At 48.8% G+C, this 19,078-nt stretch overlaps 1 protein-coding gene across 3 annotated transcripts in view; it reads right to left on the bottom strand.

Annotated features, from left to right (window-relative positions):
* Positions 1-19,078, bottom strand: part of RFX2 (regulatory factor X2) — a 161,814-nt gene that overhangs the window by 42,727 nt on the left and 100,009 nt on the right. For all 3 annotated transcript variants that reach the window (XM_063916461.1, XM_063916482.1, XM_063916471.1), the window contains 3 exons: positions 7,015-7,134; positions 6,722-6,837; positions 5,926-6,044 (listed from right to left, as the gene is read on the bottom strand). In XM_063916461.1, the coding sequence (XP_063772531.1) occupies positions 5,926-6,044; positions 6,722-6,837; positions 7,015-7,134 (355 nt within the window). The remainder of the gene's footprint in view (positions 1-5,925; positions 6,045-6,721; positions 6,838-7,014; positions 7,135-19,078) is intronic.

Here is a 19,078-nt window from a genome sequence, read left to right as displayed (position 1 = left end):
ATTCGGAGTGAGAGTAGGATTGACCATATTGGGAAGACTTTGGCGCAGTTTGTCAGCAACAATTGAAACGAACATTCACTCTTTATAAAATATAAAGAATACAGCTTGGAGTATTCATATTGTATATGATGAGCGAAGAGCTTCTATAATATATAGTTTCATAGAAAGGACAAAAAATAAGAATTTACTTACCGATAATTCTATTTCTCGGAGTCCGTAGTGGATGCTGGGGTTCCTGAAAGGACCATGGGGAATAGCGGCTCCGCAGGAGACAGGGCACAAAAAAGTAAAGCTTTACTAGGTCAGGTGGTGTGCACTGGCTCCTCCCCCTATGACCCTCCTCCAGACTCCAGTTAGGTACTGTGCCCGGACGAGCATACACAATAAGGGAGGCATTTTGAATCCCGGGTAAGACTCATACCAGCCACACCAATCACACCGTACAACTTGTGATCTAAACCCAGTTAACAGTATGACAACAGAAAGGGCCTCTTAAAGATGGCTCCTTAACAATAACCCGAATTAGTTAACAATAACTATGTACAAGTATTGCAGATAATCCGCACTTGGGATGGGCGCCCAGCATCCACTACGGACTCCGAGAAATAGAATTATCGGTAAGTAAATTCTTATTTTCTCTATCGTCCTAAGTGGATGCTGGGGTTCCTGAAAGGACCATGGGGATTATACCAAAGCTCCCAAACGGGCGGGAGAGTGCGGATGACTCTGCAGCACCGAATGAGAGAACTCCAGGTCCTCCTTTGCCAGGGTATCAAATTTGTAAAATTTTACAAACGTGTTCTCCCCCGACCACGTAGCTGCTCGGCAGAGTTGTAATGCCGAGACCCCTCGGGCAGCCGCCCAAGATGAGCCCACCTTCCTTGTGGAGTGGGCTTTTACAGTTTTAGGCTGTGGCAGGCCTGCCACAGAATGTGCAAGTTGAATTGTGTTACAAATCCAACGAGCAATCGACTGCTTAGAAGCAGGTGCGCCCAACTTGTTGGGTGCATACAATATAAACAGCGAGTCAGATTTTCTGACTCCAGCCGTCCTTGCAATGTATATTTTTAAGGCTCTGACAACGTCCAACAACTTGGAGTCCTCCAAGTCGCTAGTGGCCGCAGGCACCACAATAGGTTGGTTCAGATGAAATGCTGATACCACTTTAGGGAGAAAATGCGGACGAGTCCGCAGTTCTGCCCTATCCGAATGGAAGATTAGATAAGGACTTTTATAAGATAAAGCCGCCAATTCAGATACTCTCCTGGCAGAGGCCAGGGCTAGTAACATAGTCACTTTCAATGTGAGATATTTCAAATCCACCTTTTTCAATGGTTCAAACCAATGGGATTTGAGGAAATCTAAAACTACATTTAGATCCCACGGTGCCACCGGAGGCACCACAGGAGGCTGTATATGCAGTACTCCCTTGACAAAAGTCTGGACCTCAGGGACAGAGGCCAATTCTTTTTGGAAGAATATTGACAGGGCCGAAATTTGAACCTTAATGGATCCCAATTTGAGACCCATAGATAATCCTGATTGCAGGAAATGTAGGAAACGACCCAGTTGGAATTCCTCCGTCGGAACCCTCCGATCCTCGCACCACGCTACATATTTTCGCCAAATGCGGTGATAATGTTTCACGGTGACTTCCTTCCGTGCCTTAATCAAGGTAGGAATGACTTCTTCTGGAATGCCTTTCCCTTTTAGGATCTGGCGTTCAACCGCCATGCCGTCAAACGCAGCCGCGGTAAGTCTTGAAAAAGACAGGGACCCTGCTGTAGCAGGTCCCTTCTCAGAGGTAGAGGCCACGGTTCGTCCGTGAGCATCTCTTGAAGTTCCGGATACCAAGTCCTTCTCGGCCAATCCGGAACCACTAGTATTGTTCTTACTCTTCTTTGCCGTATGATCTTCAATACCTTTGGTATGAGCGGCAGAGGAGGAAACACATACACTGACTGGTACACCCAAGGAGTTACCAGTGCGTCCACAGCTATTGCCTGTGGATCTCTTGACCTGGCGCAATATTTGTCCAGTTTCTTGTTGAGGCGAGACGCCATCATGTCTACAATTGGTCTTTCCCAACGGTCTATTAACATGTTGAAGACTTCTGGATGTAGACCCCACTCTCCCGGATGAAGATCGTGTCTGCTGAGGAAGTCTGCTTCCCAGTTGTCCACGCCCGGGATGAACACTGCTGACAGTGCTATCACGTGATTCTCCGCCCAGCGAAGAATCTTGGCAGCTTCTGCCATTGCACTCCTGCTTCTTGTGCCGCCCTGCCTGTTTACATGGGCGACCGCCGTGATGTTGTCCGACTGAATCAACACCGGCTTTCCTTGCAGGAGAAGTTCCGCCTGGCTTAGAGCATTGTAGATTGCTCTTAGTTCCAGAATGTTTATGTGAAGAGACTTTTCCAGACTCGTCCATACTCCCTGGAAGTTTCTTCCTTGTGTGACTGCTCCCCAGCCTCTCAGGCTGGCGTCCGTGGTCACCAGGATCCAATCCTGAATGCCGAATCTGCGGCCTTCTAATAGGTGAGCCTTCTGCAACCACCACAGAAGTGACACCCTTGTCTTTGGTGACAGGGTTATTCGCAGGTGCATCTGCAGATGCGACCCTGACCATTTGTCCAACAGATCCCTTTGGAATATTCTTGCATGGAATCTGCCGAATGGAATTGCTTCGTAAGAAGCCACCATTTTTCCCAGGACTCTTGTGCATTGATGTACTGACACTTTTCCTGGTTTTAGGAGGTTCCTGACCAGATCGGATAACTCCTTGGCTTTTTCCTCTGGAAGGAAAACCTTTTTCTGAACCGTGTCCAGAATCATTCCTAGGAACAGCAGACGAGTTGTCGGGATTAAATGGGATTTTGGAATATTCAGAATCCACCCGTGTTGTCTTAGCACCTCTTGAGATAGTGCTAAAGCTGTCTCCAGCTGTTCTCTGGACCTTGCCCTTATTAGGAGATCGTCCAAGTATGGGATAACTAATACGCCTTTTCTTCGAAGAAGAATCATCATCTCGGCCATTACCTTGGTAAAGACCCGAGGCGCCGTGGACAATCCGAACGGCAGCGTCTGAAACTGATAGTGACAGTTTTGAACAATGAACCTGAGGTACCCCTGGTGTGCGGGGTAAATCGGAACGTGTAGATACGCATCCTTGATGTCCAAGGATACCATAAAGTCCCCTTCTTCCAGGTTCGCTATCACTGCTCTGAGTGACTCCATCTTGAACTTGAACTTTTTTATGTAGAGGTTCAAGGACTTCAGATTTAGAATAGGCCTTACCGAGCCATCCGGCTTCGGTACCACAAATAGAGTGGAATAATACCCCTTTCCTTGTTGTAATAGGGGTACTTTGACTATCACCTGCTGAGCGTACAGCTTGTGAATGGCTTCCAACACCCTCTCCCTTTCGGAAGAGACGGTTGGTAAGGCAGACTTCAGGAAACGATGAGGAGGATCCGTCTCTAATTCCAACCTGTACCCCTGAGATATTATCTGCAGGATCCAGGGGTCTACCTGCGAGTGAGCCCACTGCGCGCTGTAATTTTTGAGACGGCCCCCCACTGTCCCCGAGTCCGCTTGAGAGGCCCCAGCGTCATGCTGAGGTTTTTGCAGGAGCCGGGGAGGGCTTCTGTTCCTGGGAAGGAGCTGCCTGTTGGTGTCTCTTCCCTCTTCCTCTGCCTCGTGGCAGGTACGACAAGCCCTTTGCTCTCTTATTTTTGTAGGAGCGAAAAGGCTGCGGTTGAAAGGTCGGTGCCTTTCTCTGTTGGGGAGTGACTTGAGGTAAAAAAGTGGATTTCCCGGCAGTAGCCGTGGCCACCAAGTCTGATAGACCAACTCCAAATAACTCCTCCCCTTTATACGGCAAAACCTCCATGTGACGTTTTGAATCCGCATCGCCTGTCCACTGTCGTGTCCATAAGGCTCTTCTGGCTGAAATGGACATAGCACTCACCCGAGATGCCAGTGTGCAAATATCCCTCTGTGCATCACGCATATAGATAAATGCATCCTTTATTTGTTCTAACGACAGTAAAACATTGTCCCTATCTAGGGTATCAATATTTTCAATCAGGGATTCTGACCAAACTACTCCAGCACTGCACATCCAGGCAGTTGCTATAGCTGGTCGTAGTATAACACCTGCATGTGTGTATATATTCTTTTGAATAACTTCCATCTTTCTATCTGATGGATCCTTAAGTGCGGCCGTCTCAGGAGAGGGTAACGCCACTTGTTTGGATAAGCGTGTGAGCGCCTTGTCCACCTTAGGGGGTGTTTCCCAGCGCGCCCTAACCTCTGGCGGGAAAGGGTATAATGCCAATAACTTTTTTGAAATTATCAACTTTTTATCAGGAGCAACCCACGCTTCATCACACACGTCATTTAATTCTTCTGATTCAGGAAAAACTGTTTGTAGTTTTTTCACACCATACATAATACCCTGTTTTACGGTATCTGTAGTATCAGCTAAATGTAACGTCTCCTTCATTGCCAAAATCATATAACGTGTGGCCCTACTGGAAAATACGTTTGAATTTCTACCGTCGTCACTGGAATCAGTGCCCGTGTCTGGGTCTGTGTCGACCGACTGAGGCAAAGGGCGTTTTACAGCCCCTGACGGTGTTTGAGGCGCCTGGACAGGCATTAATTGATTGTCCGGCCGCCTCATGTCCTCAACTGACTGTTTAAGGGAAGATAAACCATCACGTAATTCCACAAATAAAGGCATCCATTCTGGTGTCGACCCCCTGGGGGGTGACATCTGCATATTTGGCAATTGCTCCGCCTCCACACCAATATCGTCCTCATACATGTCGACACCACGTACCGACACACACCGCAAACTCACAGGGAATGCTCTAATGAAGACAGGACCCACTAGCCCTTTTGGGGAGACAGAGGGAGAGTCTGCCAGCACACACCACAAAGCGCTATATATACAAGGGATATCCTTATATTAAGTGCTCCCTTATAGCTGCTTTAATATATATATATATAGCCATTAATGTGCCCCCCCTCTCTGTTTTACCCTGTTTCTGTAGTGCAGTGCAGGGGAGAGACCTGGGAGCCGTTCTGACCAGCGGAGCTGTGACAGAAAATGGCGCCGTGTGCTGAGGAGATAGGCCCCGCCCCTTTTTCGGCGGGTTCTTCTCCCGCTATTTTTCCAGTCAGGCAGGGGTTAAATATCTCCATATAGCCCCTATGGGCTATATGTGAGGTATTTTTAGCCTTGTATAAGGTTTATATTTGCCTCTCAGAGCGCCCCCCCCCCAGCGCTCTGCACCCTCAGTGACCGCCCAGTGAAGTGTGCTGAGAGGAAAATGGCGCACAGCTGCAGTGCTGTGCGCTACCTTATGAAGACTGAGGAGTCTTCAGCCGCCGGTTTCCGGACCTCTTCACGCTTCAGCATCTGCAAGGGGGTCGGCGGCGCGGCTCCGGGACCGGACTCCACGGCTGGGCCTGTGTTCGATCCCTCTGGAGCTAATGGTGTCCAGTAGCCAAGCAGCAAATCCACTCTGCATGCAGGTGAGTTTACTACTTTCCCCCTAAGTCCCACGTTGCAGTGATCCTGTTGCCAGCAGGACTCACTGTAAAGAAAAAAACCTAAACTAAACTTTCTCTAAGCAGCTCTTTAGGAGAGCCACCTAGATTGCACCCTTCTCGTTCGGGCACAAAATCTAACTGGAGTCTGGAGGAGGGTCATAGGGGGAGGAGCCAGTGCACACCACCTGACCTAGTAAAGCTTTACTTTTTTGTGCCCTGTCTCCTGCGGAGCCGCTATTCCCCATGGTCCTTTCAGGAACCCCAGCATCCACTTAGGACGATAGAGAAATGCTCTCTCTGTAACCGGCTCGATCCCATACTGATGTCCCCAAGCCTGTGTTTACAGGAGTGTAACACTCACCTCACAGTGACGCCTGTACATAAGGTGCAAATTCTTTATATCAGTCATGGTAATGCCATCTGGTAAGATGACCGCGCTCACATTTGGCATGGGAAAGTCTGGGAACACGTGAGACATATCTAAGTTAAAATGGAAAGAAAAAAAATAATAATTTTAGAGACACCCAATTTCTGGAACACACCAATTTATTCTTCTAAACACACAGACAAACACACACATACACAGCTCTATGCACATATACATACACAGATATACAGACATACAGACATACATAAACCCAAACATACTGTATACAAAGACATACACACAGACATACACATATATACACAAACGCACACATATGTACACAGACATATGCACACAGACATACACACATTAATTCTCACCAAGAGGGCAGCAGCAGAGCAGCTCCTCGTTCTAGCCTGGAGGGGCGGAGCTTCTATGTGATTGGCAGGTTGGGCCTTCATGGGTAGAAGGAAAGGACTGAGGGAAGGGGTGTCCACTACACTGCCGGCATGTTCCATATCACTGAATGCAGATACAGTACCCGACAGCTAGGACTGTTTTTCTGACAAGCCTCCTATCATCCCATCTTCCCATCCAACACACCACACTGCAATCAGTGACATGGAACATGCAGGCGACCACTTCCCTCTCTTCCAGTCATCTCCTCCTACTCAGAGATCCCAGCTCTCAGCCAGCGCCTTCTGTCCCCAGCGGTGCCTGGAGCTCAAGATCCACTCATTCCACCCTCGCTACGCCCCTGCCTAGGACGCATTAGATTTGCCCACGTTACCTATGAACTGCTGGTGATGCTGACTCTGGGCAGCAACAGATTGCTCTGGAGAGGTGTGCTGGCTGCTGTTCATAGAGTTGTCTACCATGCCATCCATCTTCTGTGGAGGTCTATACCTAGACATGCCACATAATACAGTAAAGGAAAAAATTATATTATTATTATTATTAAATAATAATAATAATAATAATAATAATAATAATAATAATAATAAAATACCATCCAGAGAGCGCATTCAATATGCTGGGTTGAAAATCCCCACTTCTTTACAATTGTATGAACAGCTCACTAACCTTTGTTTCTGGTGGATGGGTTGCTGTCTCATTGCCATATACTGAGTATCCTCTTGAAGTCGGTTTAAAGGGGAATCAGGCTTCAATCGGATGCCATAGTAGTGGTATTTCGAGTTACCCCTATCACACAGGGAAGAAAAAAAAAAAAAAAATAGCTATAGTTAGTTTGCACAATATGGGGTCTATTTAATTAGGTGTGAGTTGGGTCCTGTAAGCCGCTCTCATGGCAAACTTATACCTCAAATTGCTTTTGCAATTCCAAACTCGCACTCTCTTTTTCAAAGCAAATTCACCTTTTGCTTATGCACACCCCCCTGAGCAAGAGAAAATGTAGCAAAGATCTTTATTGTAAGGTAATATGTCGTTAGAGTGCAGAACCTCTGCTGCACCCATCCCAATGAAAAATAATGCACTTGGAGGGGTCTGAATAGCATAAAAATAAGATTTTAAACCTACCGGTAAATTTTTCTCCTAGTCCGTAGAGGATGCTGGGGACTCCGTAAGGACCATGGGGAATAGACTGGCTCCGCAAGAGACATGGGCACTAAAAAGAACTTTAGATATGGGTGTGCACTGGCTCCTCACTCTATGCCCCTCCTCCAGACCTCAGTTAGAGAAACTGTGCCCAGAGGAGACCGACAGTACGAGGAAAGGATTTTTGTTAATCCAAGGGCAAGATTCATACCAGCCCACACCATCCACACCGTACAACATGGAATATACGAACCAGTTAACAGCATGAAACAAAACAGCATCAGCCAGAGACTGATCAAAACTGTAACATAATCCTTAAGTAAGAAAAAACTATATACAAGTCTTGCAGATGTAGTCCGCACTGGGACGGGCGCCCAGCATCCTCTACGGACTAGGAGAAAAAGATTTACCGGTAGGTTTAAAATCTTATTTTCTCTTACGTCCTAGAGGATGCTGGGGACTCCGTAAGGACCATGGGGATTATACCAAAGCTACAAAACGGGCGGGAGAGTGCGGATGACTATACAGCACCGATTGAGCAAACATGAGGTCCTCATCAGCCAGGGTATCAAACTTGTAGAACTCTGCAAAGGTGTTTGAACCCGACCAAGTAGCAGCTCGGCACAGCTGTAATGCCGAGACACCTCGGGCAGCCGCCCAAGAAGAGCCCACCTTCCTAGTGGAATGGGCCTTTACAGAATTCGGTAACGGCAATCCAGCCGTAGAATGAGCCTGCTGAATCGTGTTACAGATCCAGCGAGCAATAGTCTGCTTCGACGCAGGAGCGCCAACCTTGTCGGCTGCATACAGTACAAACAGTGCCTCTGTTCTCCTAACCAGAGCCATTCTGGCCACATAAATTTTCAGTGCCCTGACCACATCCAGGGACTCTGAATCCTCCACGTCCCGCGTAGCCACAGGCACCACAATAGGTTGGTTCATATGAAAAGAAGAAACCACCTTGGGCAAAAATTGAGGACGAGTCTGCAATTCTGCTCTATCCACATGGAATATCAGATAAGGGCTCTTATGAGATAAAGCCGCCAACTCCGACACTCGCCTTGCCGATGCCAAGGCCAACAACATGACCACTTTCCAAGTGAGATATTTTAATTCCAACGTTTTAAGTGGTTCAAACCAGTGAGACTTAAGGAACCGCAACACCACCTTAAGGTCCCAGGGTGCCACTGGGGGCACAAAAGGAGGCTGGATATGCAGCACTCCCTTCACAAAAGTCTGGACTTCTGGGAGAGAAGCCAATTCCTTCTGAAAGAAAATGGATAGGGCCGAAATCTGAACCTTAATGGAACCTAATTTTAGGCCCAAATTCACTCCCGTCTGTAGGAAGTGGAGGAAACGGCCCAAATGGAATTCCTCCGGAGGAGCATTCCTGGACTCACACCACGATAATAAGAATTTACTTACCGATAATTCTATTTCTCGTAGTCCGTAGTGGATGCTGGGGACTCCGTCAGGACCATGGGGATTAGCGGCTCCGCAGGAGACAGGGCACAAAAGTAAAAGCTTTAGGATCAGGTGGTGTGCATTGGCTCCTCCCCCTATGACCCTGCTCCAAGCCTCAGTTAGAATACTGTGCCCGGACGAGCGTACACAATAAGGAAGGATTTTGAATCCCGGGTAAGACGCATACCAGCCACACCAATCACACTGTACAACCTGTGATCTGAACCCAGTTAACAGCATGATAACAGCGGAGCCTCTGAAAAGATGGCTCACAACAATAATAACCCGATTTTTGTAACAATAACTATGTACAAGTATTGCAGACAATCCGCACTTGGGATGGGCGCCCAGCATCCACTACGGACTACGAGAAATAGAATTATCGGTAAGTAAATTCTTATTTTCTCTGACGTCCTAAGTGGATGCTGGGGACTCCGTCAGGACCATGGGGATTATACCAAAGCTCCCAAACGGGCGGGAGAGTGCGGATGACTCTGCAGCACCGAATGAGAGAACTCCAGGTCCTCCTCAGTCCGGGTGTGCCCCTGACCAAGTAGCAGCTCGGCAAAGTTGTAAAGCCGAGACCCCTCGGGCAGCCGCCCAAGATGAGCCCACCTTCCTTGTGGAATGGGCATTTACATATTTTGGCTGTGGCAGGCCTGCCACAGAATGTGCAAGCTGAATTGTACTACACATCCAACTAGCAATCGTCTGCTTAGAAGCAAGAGCACCCAGTTTGTTGGGTGCATACAGGATAACAGCAAGTCAGTTTTCCCGACTCCAGCTGTCCTGGAAACTATATTTTCAGGGCCCTGACAACATCTAGCAACTTGGAGTCCTCCAAGTCCCTAGTAGCCGCAGGTACCACAATAAGCTGGTTCGGGTGAAACACTGACACCACCTTTGGGAGAAACTGGGGATGAGTCCGCAGGTCTGCCCTGTCCGAATGGACAATCAGATATGGGCTTTTTTGAGACAAACGCCTCCAATTTTGACACTCGCCTGGCCGAGGCCAGGGCCAACAGCATGGTCACTTTCCCTGTGAGATATTTCAAATCCACAGATTTGAGCGGTTTAAACCAATGTGATTTTAGGAATCCCAGAACTACGTTGAGATCCCACAGTGCCACTGGAGGCACAAAAGGGGGTTGTATATGCAGTACTCCCTTGACAAACTTCTGGACTTCAGGAACTGAAGCCAATTCTTTCTGGAAGAAAATCGACAGGGCCGAAATTTGAACCTTAATGGACCCCAATTTGAGGCCCATAGACACTCCTGTTTGCAGAAAATGCAGGAAACGACCGAGTTGAAATTTCTTCATGGGGCCTTCCTGGCCTCACACCACGCAACATATTTTCGCCACATGTGGTGATAATGTTGTGCGGTCACCTCCTTCCTGGCTTTGACCAGGGTAGGAATGACCTCTTCCGGAATGCCTTTTTCCCTTAGGATCCGGCGTTCAACCGCCATGCCGTCAAACGCAGCCGCGGTAAGTCTTGGAACAGACATGGTACTTGCTGAAGCAAGTCCCTTCTTAGCGGCAGAGGCCATGAGTCCTCTGTGAGCATCTCTTGAAGTTCCGGGTACCAAGTCCTTCTTGGCCAATCCGGAGCCACGAGTATAGTTCTTACTCCTCTACGTCTTATAATTCTCAATACCTTGGGTATGAGAAGCAGAGGAGGGAAGACATACACCGACTGGTACACCCACGGTGTTACCAGAACGTCCACAGCTATTGCCTGAGGGTCTTTTGACCTGGCGCAATACTTGTCCAGTTTTTTGTTCAGGCGGGACGCCATCATGTCCACCTTTGGTCTTTTCCAACGGTTCACAATCATGTGGAAGACTTCCCGATGAAGTCCTCACTCTCCCGGGTGGAGGTTGTGCCTGCTGAGGAAGTCTGCTTCCCAGTTGTCCACTCCCGGAATGAACACTGCTGACAGTGCTATCACATGATTTTCCGCCCAGCGAAAAATCCTTGCAGTTTCTGCCATTGCCCTCCTGCTTCTTGTGCCGCCCTGTCTGTTTACGTGGGCGACTGCCGTGATGTTGTCCCACTGGATCAATACCGGCTGACCTTGAAGCAGAGGTCTTGCTAAGCTTAGAGCATTGTAAATTGCCCTTAGCTCCAGTATATTTATGTGGAGAAAAATCTCCAGACTTGATCACACTCCCTGGAAATTTTTTCCCTGTGTGACTGCTCCCCAGCCTCTCAGGCTGGCCTCCGTGGTCACCAGCATCCAATCCTGAATGCCGAATCTGCGGCCCTCTAGAAGATGAGCACTCTGTAACCACCACAGGAGAGACACCCTTGTCCTTGGAGATAGGGTTATCCGCTGATGCATCTGAAAATGCGATCCGGACCATTTGTCCAGCAGATCCCACTGAAAAGTTCTTGCGTGGAATCTGCCGAATGGAATCGCTTCGTAATAAGCCACCATTTTTCCCAGGACTCTTGTGCAATGATGCACTGACACTTTTCCTGGTTTTAGGAGGTTCCTGACTAGCTCGGATAACTCCCTGGCTTTCTCCTCCGGGAGAAACACCTTTTTCTGGACTGTGTCCAGAACCATCCCTAGGAACAGCAGACGTGTCGTCGGAAACGGCTGCGATTTTGGATATTTAGAATCCACCCGTGCTGTCGTAGAACTACTTGAGATAGTGCTACTCCGACTTCCAACTGTTCTCTGGACCTTGCCCTTATCAGGAGATCGTCCAAGTAAGGGATAATTAAGACGCCTTTTCTTTGAAGAAGAATCATCATTTCGGCCATTACTTTGGTAAATACCCGGGGTGCCGTGGACAATCCAAACGGCAGTGTCTGAAACTGATAGTGACAGTTCCGTACCACGAACCTGAGGTACCCTTGGTGAGAAGGGCAATTTGGGACATGGAGGTAAGCATCCTTGATGTCCAGGGACACCATATAGTCCCCTTCTTCCTGGTTCGCTATCACTGCTCTGAGTGACTCCATCTTGATTTGAACCTTTGTATGTAAGTGTTCAAAGATTTCCCATTTAGAATAGGTCTCACCGAGCCGTCTGGCTTCAGTACCACAATATAGTGTGGAATAATACCCCTTTCCTTGTTGTAGGAGGGGTACTTTGATGATCACCTGCTGGGAATACAGCTTGTGAATTGTTTCCAATACTGCCTCCCTGTCGGAGGAAGACGTTGGTAAAGCAGACATCAGGAGCCTGCGAGGGGGAGACGTCTCGAATTTCCAGTCTGTACCCCTGGGATACTACTTGTAGGATCCAGGGGTCCACTTGCGAGTGAGCCCACTACGCGCTGAAACTCTTGAGACGACCCCCCACCGCACTTGAGTCCGCTTGTACGGCCCCAGCGTCATGCTGAGGACTTGGCAGAAGCTGTGGAGGGCTTCTGTTCCTGGGAATGGGCTGCCTGCTGCAGTCTTCTTCCCTTTCCTCTATCCCTGGGCAGATATGACTGGCCTTTTGCCCGCTTGCCCTTATGGGGACGAAAGGACTGAGGCTGAAAAGACGGTGTCTTTTTCTGCTGAGATGTGATTTGGGGTAAAAAAGGTGGATTTTCCAGCTGTTGCCGAGGCCACCAGGTCCGATGGACCGACCCCAAATAACTCCTCCCCTTTATACGGCAATACTTCCATGTGCCGTTTGGAATCTGCATCACCTGACCACTGTCGTGTCCATAAACATCTTCTGGCAGATATGGACATCGCACTTACTCTTGATGCCAGAGTGCAAATATCCCTCTGTGCATCTCGCATATATAGAAATGCATCCTTTAAATGCTCTATAGTCAATAAAATACTGTCCCTGTCAAGGGTATCAATATTTTCAGTCAGGGAATCCGACCAAGCCACCCCAGCGCTGCACATCCAGGCTGAGGCGATCGCTGGTCGCAGTATAACACCAGTATGTGTGTATATACCTTTTTAGGATATTTTCCAGCCTCTCAGCTGGCTCCTTGAGGGCGGCCCTATCTGGAGACGGTACCGCCACTTGTTTTGATAAGCGTGTGAGCGCCTTATCCACCCTAAAGGGTGTTTCCCAACGCGCCCTAAATTCTGGCGGGAAAGGGTATACCACCAATAATTTTCTATTGGGAGAAACCCACGCATCATCACACACTTCATTTAATTTATCTGATTCAGGAAAAACTACAGGTAGTTTTTTCACACCCCACATAATACCCTTCTTGTGGTACTTGTAGTATCAGAAATATGTAACACCTCCTTCATTGCCCTTAACATGTAACGTGTGGCCCTAAAGGAAAATACGTTTGTTTCTTCACCGTCGACACTGGAGTCAGTGTCCGTGTCTGTGTCGACCGACTGAGGTAAATGAGCGTTTTACAGCCCCTGACGGTGTTTGAGACGCCTGGACAGGTACTAATTTGTTTGCCGGCCGTCTCATGTCGTCAACCGACCTTGCAGCGTGTTGACATTATCACGTAATTCCGTAAATAAGCCATCCATTCCGGTGTCGACTCCCTAGAGAGTGACATCACCATTTCAGGCAATTGCTCCGCCTCCTCACCAACATCGTCCTCATACATGTCGACACACACGTACCGACACACAGCACACACACAGGGAATGCTCTGATAGAGGACAGGACCCCACTAGCCCTTTGGGGAGACAGAGGGAGAGTTTGCCAGCACACACCAAAAACGCTATAATTATCCAGGGACAACCTTTATATAAGTGTTTTTCCCTTATAGCATTTTAATATATATATACATATCGCCAAATAAGTGCCCCCCCTCTCTGTTTTAACCCTGTTTCTGTAGTGCAGTGCAGGGGAGAGCCTGGGAGCCTTCCCACCAGCATTTCTGTGAGGGAAAATGGCGCTGTGTGCTGAGGAGAATAGGCCCCGCCCCCTTTTCGGCGGGCTTCTTCTCCCGTTTTTCTGAGACCTGGCAGGGGTTAAATACATCCATATAGCCCCCAGGGGCTATATGTGATGTATTTTTAGCCAGAATAAGGTACTATCATTGCTGCCCAGGGCGCCCCCCCCCAGCGCCCTGCACCCTCAGTGACCGCTGCTATGAAGTGTGCTGACAACAATGGCGCACAGCTGCAGTGCTGTGCGCTACCTTATGAAGACTGAAAAGTCTTCTGCCGCCGTTTCTGGACCTTCACTTTTCGGCATCTGCAAGGGGGGTCGGCGGCGCGGCTCCGGGACGAACCCCAGGGTGAGACCTGTGTTCCGACTCCCTCTGGAGCTAATGGTGTCCAGTAGCCTAAGAAGCCAATCCATCCTGCACGCAGGTGAGTTCACTTCTCTCCCCTAAGTCCCTCGTAGCAGTGAGCCTGTTGCCAGCAGGACTCACTGAAAATAAAAAACCTAACAAACTTTTACTCTAAGCAGCTCTTTAGGAGAGCCACCTAGATTGCACCCTTCTCGGCCGGGCACAAAAATCTAACTGAGGCTTGGAGCAGGGTCATAGGGGGAGGAGCCAGTGCACACCACCTGATCCTAAAGCTTTTACTTTTGTGCCCTGTCTCCTGCGGAGCCGCTAATCCCCATGGTCCTGACGGAGTCCCCAGCATCCACTTAGGACGTCAGAGAAATATACTTTCGCCATATACGGTGATAATGTTTCGCTGTCACGTCTTTCCTAGCTTTTATTAGAGTAGGAATGACCTCATCCGCAATGCCCTTTTCCGCTAGTATCCGGCGTTCAACCGCGGTAAGTCCTGGAACAGACAGGGCCCCTGTTGTAACAGGTCCTCTCTGAGAGGAAGAGGCCACGGATCTTCTGTGAGCATCTCCTGCAGATCCGGATACCAGGCCCTTCGCGGCCAATCTGGAACAATGAGAATTGCCCGTACTCCTTTTCGTCTTATGATTCTCAATATCTTTGAGATGAGCGGAAAACACATAGACCGACTGAAACATCCATGGTGTCACCAGGGCGTCTACTGCCACTGCCTGCGGGTCCCTCGACCTGGCGCAATACTTCGGTAGTTTCTTGTTGAGGCATAACGCCATCAAGTCTATCTGAGGCAGTCCCCACCGACTTGCAATCTCTGCAAATACTTCCTGATGAAGTCCCAACTCTCCTGGATGTAGATCGTGTCTGCTGAGGTAATCTGCTTCCCAGTTGTCCACTCCCGGAATGAAGACTGCTGTCATGGCGCTTACATGATTTTCCGTCCAGCGAAGAATCCTGGTGGCTTCTGCCATTGCCACTCTGCTCTTTGTCCCACCTTGGCGGTTTACATGCGCCACTGCGGTGATGTTGTCTGACTGGATCAGAACTGGTAGGTCGCGGAGCAAATTTTCCGCTTGTCGAAGGGCGTTGTATATGGCCCTCAACTCCAGTATGTTGATGTGAAGACAAGTCTCCTGGCTTGACCAGAGACCCTGGTAGTTTCTTCCCTTTGTGACTGCTCCCCAACCTCGGAGGCTCGCGTCCGTGGTTACCAGAACCCAGTCCTGAATGCCGAACCTGCAACCCTCCAGAAGGTGAGCACTCTGCAGCCACCACAGGAGAGATACCCTGGCCCTGGGGGACAGGGTGATCATCTGATGAATCTGTAGATGAGACCCGGACCACTTGTCCAGAAGGTCCCATTGAAAAGTTCTCACATGGAACCTGCCGAATGGAATGGCCTCGTAAGTCGCCACCATCTTTCCCAGAACTCGAGTGCAGTGATGCACCGACACCCTTTTTGGCTTCAATAGGTCCTTGACCAAAGACATGAGTTCTTGGGCCTTTTTCGTCGGAAGATAAACCCTTTTCTGGTCCGTATCCAGAATCATGCCCAAGAAAGGCAACAGAGTGGTTGGAACCAACTGTGACTTCGGGAAATTGAGAATCCAGCCGTGCTCTGTTGCAACACCCCCAGGGAGAGTGATACGCTGTTCAGTAACTGGCCTCTCGATCTCGCCTTTATCAGGAGATCGTCCAAGTACGGGATAATTGTGACACCCTGCTTGCGCATGAGCACCATCATTTCCGCCATTACCCTGGTGAAAATCCTTGGGGCCGTGGAAAGCCCAAACGGCAACGTCTAAAATTGGTAATGACAATCCTGTACAGCAAACCTCAGGAACGCCTGATGAGGCGGATATATGGGGACATGAAGGTATGCATCCTTTATGTCCAGGGACACCATATAATCCCCCCCCCCCCTTCCAGGCTAGCGATTACCGCTCTGAGCGACTCCATCTTGAACCTGAACCTTTTCAAGTATAGGTTTAAGGATTTTAAATTCAAAATGGGCCTGACCGAACCGTCCGGTTTCGGAACTACAAACAGGGTTGAGTAATACCCCATCCCCTGCTGCAGCAGGGGACTTTGACCACCACTTGTTGAAGATACAATTTTTGAATCGCTTTTAACACTATCTCCCTCTCTGGGGGAGAAGCCAGTAGGGCCGATTTGAAAAACCGGCGAGGAGGCACCTCTTCGAATTCCAGCTTGTAACCCTGGGAAACAAATTCTATTGCCCAGGGATCCACCTGTGAGTGAACCCAGACGTGGCTGAAAAGTCGAAGACGTGCCCCCACTGGGGCGGACTCCCTCAGCGGAGCCCCAGCGTCATGCGGTGGATTTTGTAGAGGCCGGGGAGGACTTCTGCTCCTGGGAACTAGCTGTGGTTGGCAGCTTTTTCCCCTTACCCTTACCTCTGGCAAGAAAGGAAGATCCTCGCACTCTCTTGGGTTTATGCGACCGAAAGGACTGCATCTGATAATGTGGTGCTTTCTTAGGCTGTGAGGAAACATAAGGCAAAAAAGTTGATTTACCTGCCGTAGCAACAAGGCCCGTGAGACCTTCCCCAAACAATTCCTCACCCTTGTAAGGTAAAACCTCCATATGCCTCTTCGAGTCGGCATCGCCCGTCCATTGTCAGGTCCATAGGGTTTGTCTAGCCGAAATCGCCATAGCGTTGGCTCTGGAACCCAGTAGGCCAATGTCTCTGAGCATCTCTCATATACAGGACAGCATCTTTAATATGACCCAGGGTCAATAAAATGTTTTCCTTATCCAGCTTATCTATATCAGCAGATAAGGTATCTGTCCACGCTGCTACCGCAAACCCAAGCCGACGCGATCGCCGGTCTGAGTAAGGTACCAGTATGAGTGTAAATAGACTTCAAGGTAGTCTCCTGCCTGCGATCAGCAGGATCCTTGAGGGTTGCCATATCTTGAGATGGCAGCGCTTCCTTTTTGGATAAGCATGTTAACGCTTTATCCACCCTCGGGGAGGATTCCCACCGTATCCTGTCCTTAGTCGGGAAAGGATACGCCGTAAGAATCCTTTTGGGAATCTGCAGTTTTTTGTCTGGAGATTCCCAAGCCTTTTCAAATAATTCGTTCAGTTCACGAGATGTGGGAAAGGTTACCTCAGGTTTCTTTTCCTTATACATGCGCACTCTCATGTCAGGGACAGAGGGTTCATCCGTGATATGCAACACCTCTTTTATAGCAATAATCATATAATGAATACTTTTAGCCAATTTTGGCTGCAACTTTGCAGCATCGTAGTAGACACATGAGTCAGAATCCGTGTCGGTATCAGGGTCTACTATTTGGGATAGTGGGCGCTTTTGAGACCCAGAAGGTCCCTGCAACATAGTGAAAGGCAGGGTTTGACTCCCTGTACCCTCCCTGGACTCAGCTTTGTCCAACCTTTTGTGCAATAAATCCACATTTGCATTTAAAACATTCCACATATCCAACCAGTCAGGTGTCGGCGTTGCCAACGGAGACACCACACTCATTTGCTCCACCTCCTCCCTAGAAGAGCCTTCCACTTCAGACATGCCGACACACCGCACACTCAGGGAATTCTCTTATCTTGAGACCGTTCCCCCACAAGGCCCTTTGGAGAGACAGAAAGAGTATGCCAGCACACACCCAGCGCCAATGACCCAGGAAATAAATAAATCTATAAATATATATATCTATATATATCTATAAATATATATATCTATATATATCTATAAATATATATATCTATATATATCTATAAATATATATATCTATAAATATATATCTAACTATCTACATACATACATACATACATATATATATATACACACACACACACATATATATATATATACATACATACACACTGCGCCAAATTATGTGGCCCCCCCCCCCCCCCCCTTCTTCTTTCAAACCCTCTGTCACCGTGTTCAGCAGGGGAGAGTCCGGGGAGCCAGCTTCTCAGCGTGTGCTGTGGAGAAAAATGGCGCTGGTGAGTGCTGAGGATCAAGCTCCGCCCCCTCAGCGGCAGGCTTCGGTCCCGCTTGATTTCTTTCAAAAACTGGCGGGGGATCTCAAATATACAGTGCAGAGCCCATATATGTCCTGATTTTGCCAGACCAGAGGTTTAATTGCTGGCCAAGGTGCCCCCCCTGCGCCCTGCACCCTTACAGAGCCTGCCGTGTGTGTTGTGTGGGAGCAATGGCGCGCAGCGTTACCTCAGTGAAGATCCGAAGTCTTCTGCCGCCTCTGAAGTCTTCTCATACTCACCCGGCTTCTATCTTCCGGCTGTGAGGACGACAGCGGCGCGGCTCCGTGACGAACAGCTAGGAGAGACCTGCGTTCCGAATCCCTATGGAGCTAATGGTGTCCAGTAGCCTAAGAAGCAGAGCCAAGCAGTTAAGTAGGTCTGCTTCCCTCTCCTCAGTCCCTCGATGCAGGGAGCCTGTTGCCAGCAGGCTCCCTGAAAATAAAAAACCTAACAAAATTTCTCTCTTTCTTTCAGGAAACTCAGGAGAGCTCCCTGTTATGCACCCAGTCTCCTCCGGGCACAGTATCAAACCGAGGTCTGGAGGAGGGGCATAGAGGTAGGAGCCAGTGCACCCCCATATCTAAAGTTCTTTAGTGCCCATGTCTCCTCGGAGCCAGTCTATTCCCCATTGTCCTTACATAGTCCCCAGCATCCTCTAGGACGTAAGAGAAACCTACATCAGTATTCAGATGAATTTCTATAAAAATAAATAAATATTTGAAACCTACCGGTAAATCTTTTTCTCGTAGTCCGTAGAGGATGCTGGGACTCCGTAAGGACCATGGGGATAGACGGGCTCCGCAGGAGACATGGGCACTTTAAGAAAGACTTTGACTCTGGGTGTGCACTGGCTCCTCCCTCTATGCCCCTCCTCCAGACCTCGG

This window comes from Pseudophryne corroboree, chromosome 1, assembly GCF_028390025.1.
Source record: "Pseudophryne corroboree isolate aPseCor3 chromosome 1, aPseCor3.hap2, whole genome shotgun sequence".
Taxonomy (NCBI): Eukaryota; Metazoa; Chordata; class Amphibia; order Anura; family Myobatrachidae; genus Pseudophryne; species Pseudophryne corroboree.
The sequence above is the reverse complement of the archived record's forward strand: the minus strand, read 5'-3'. Positions and strand labels throughout refer to the sequence as shown.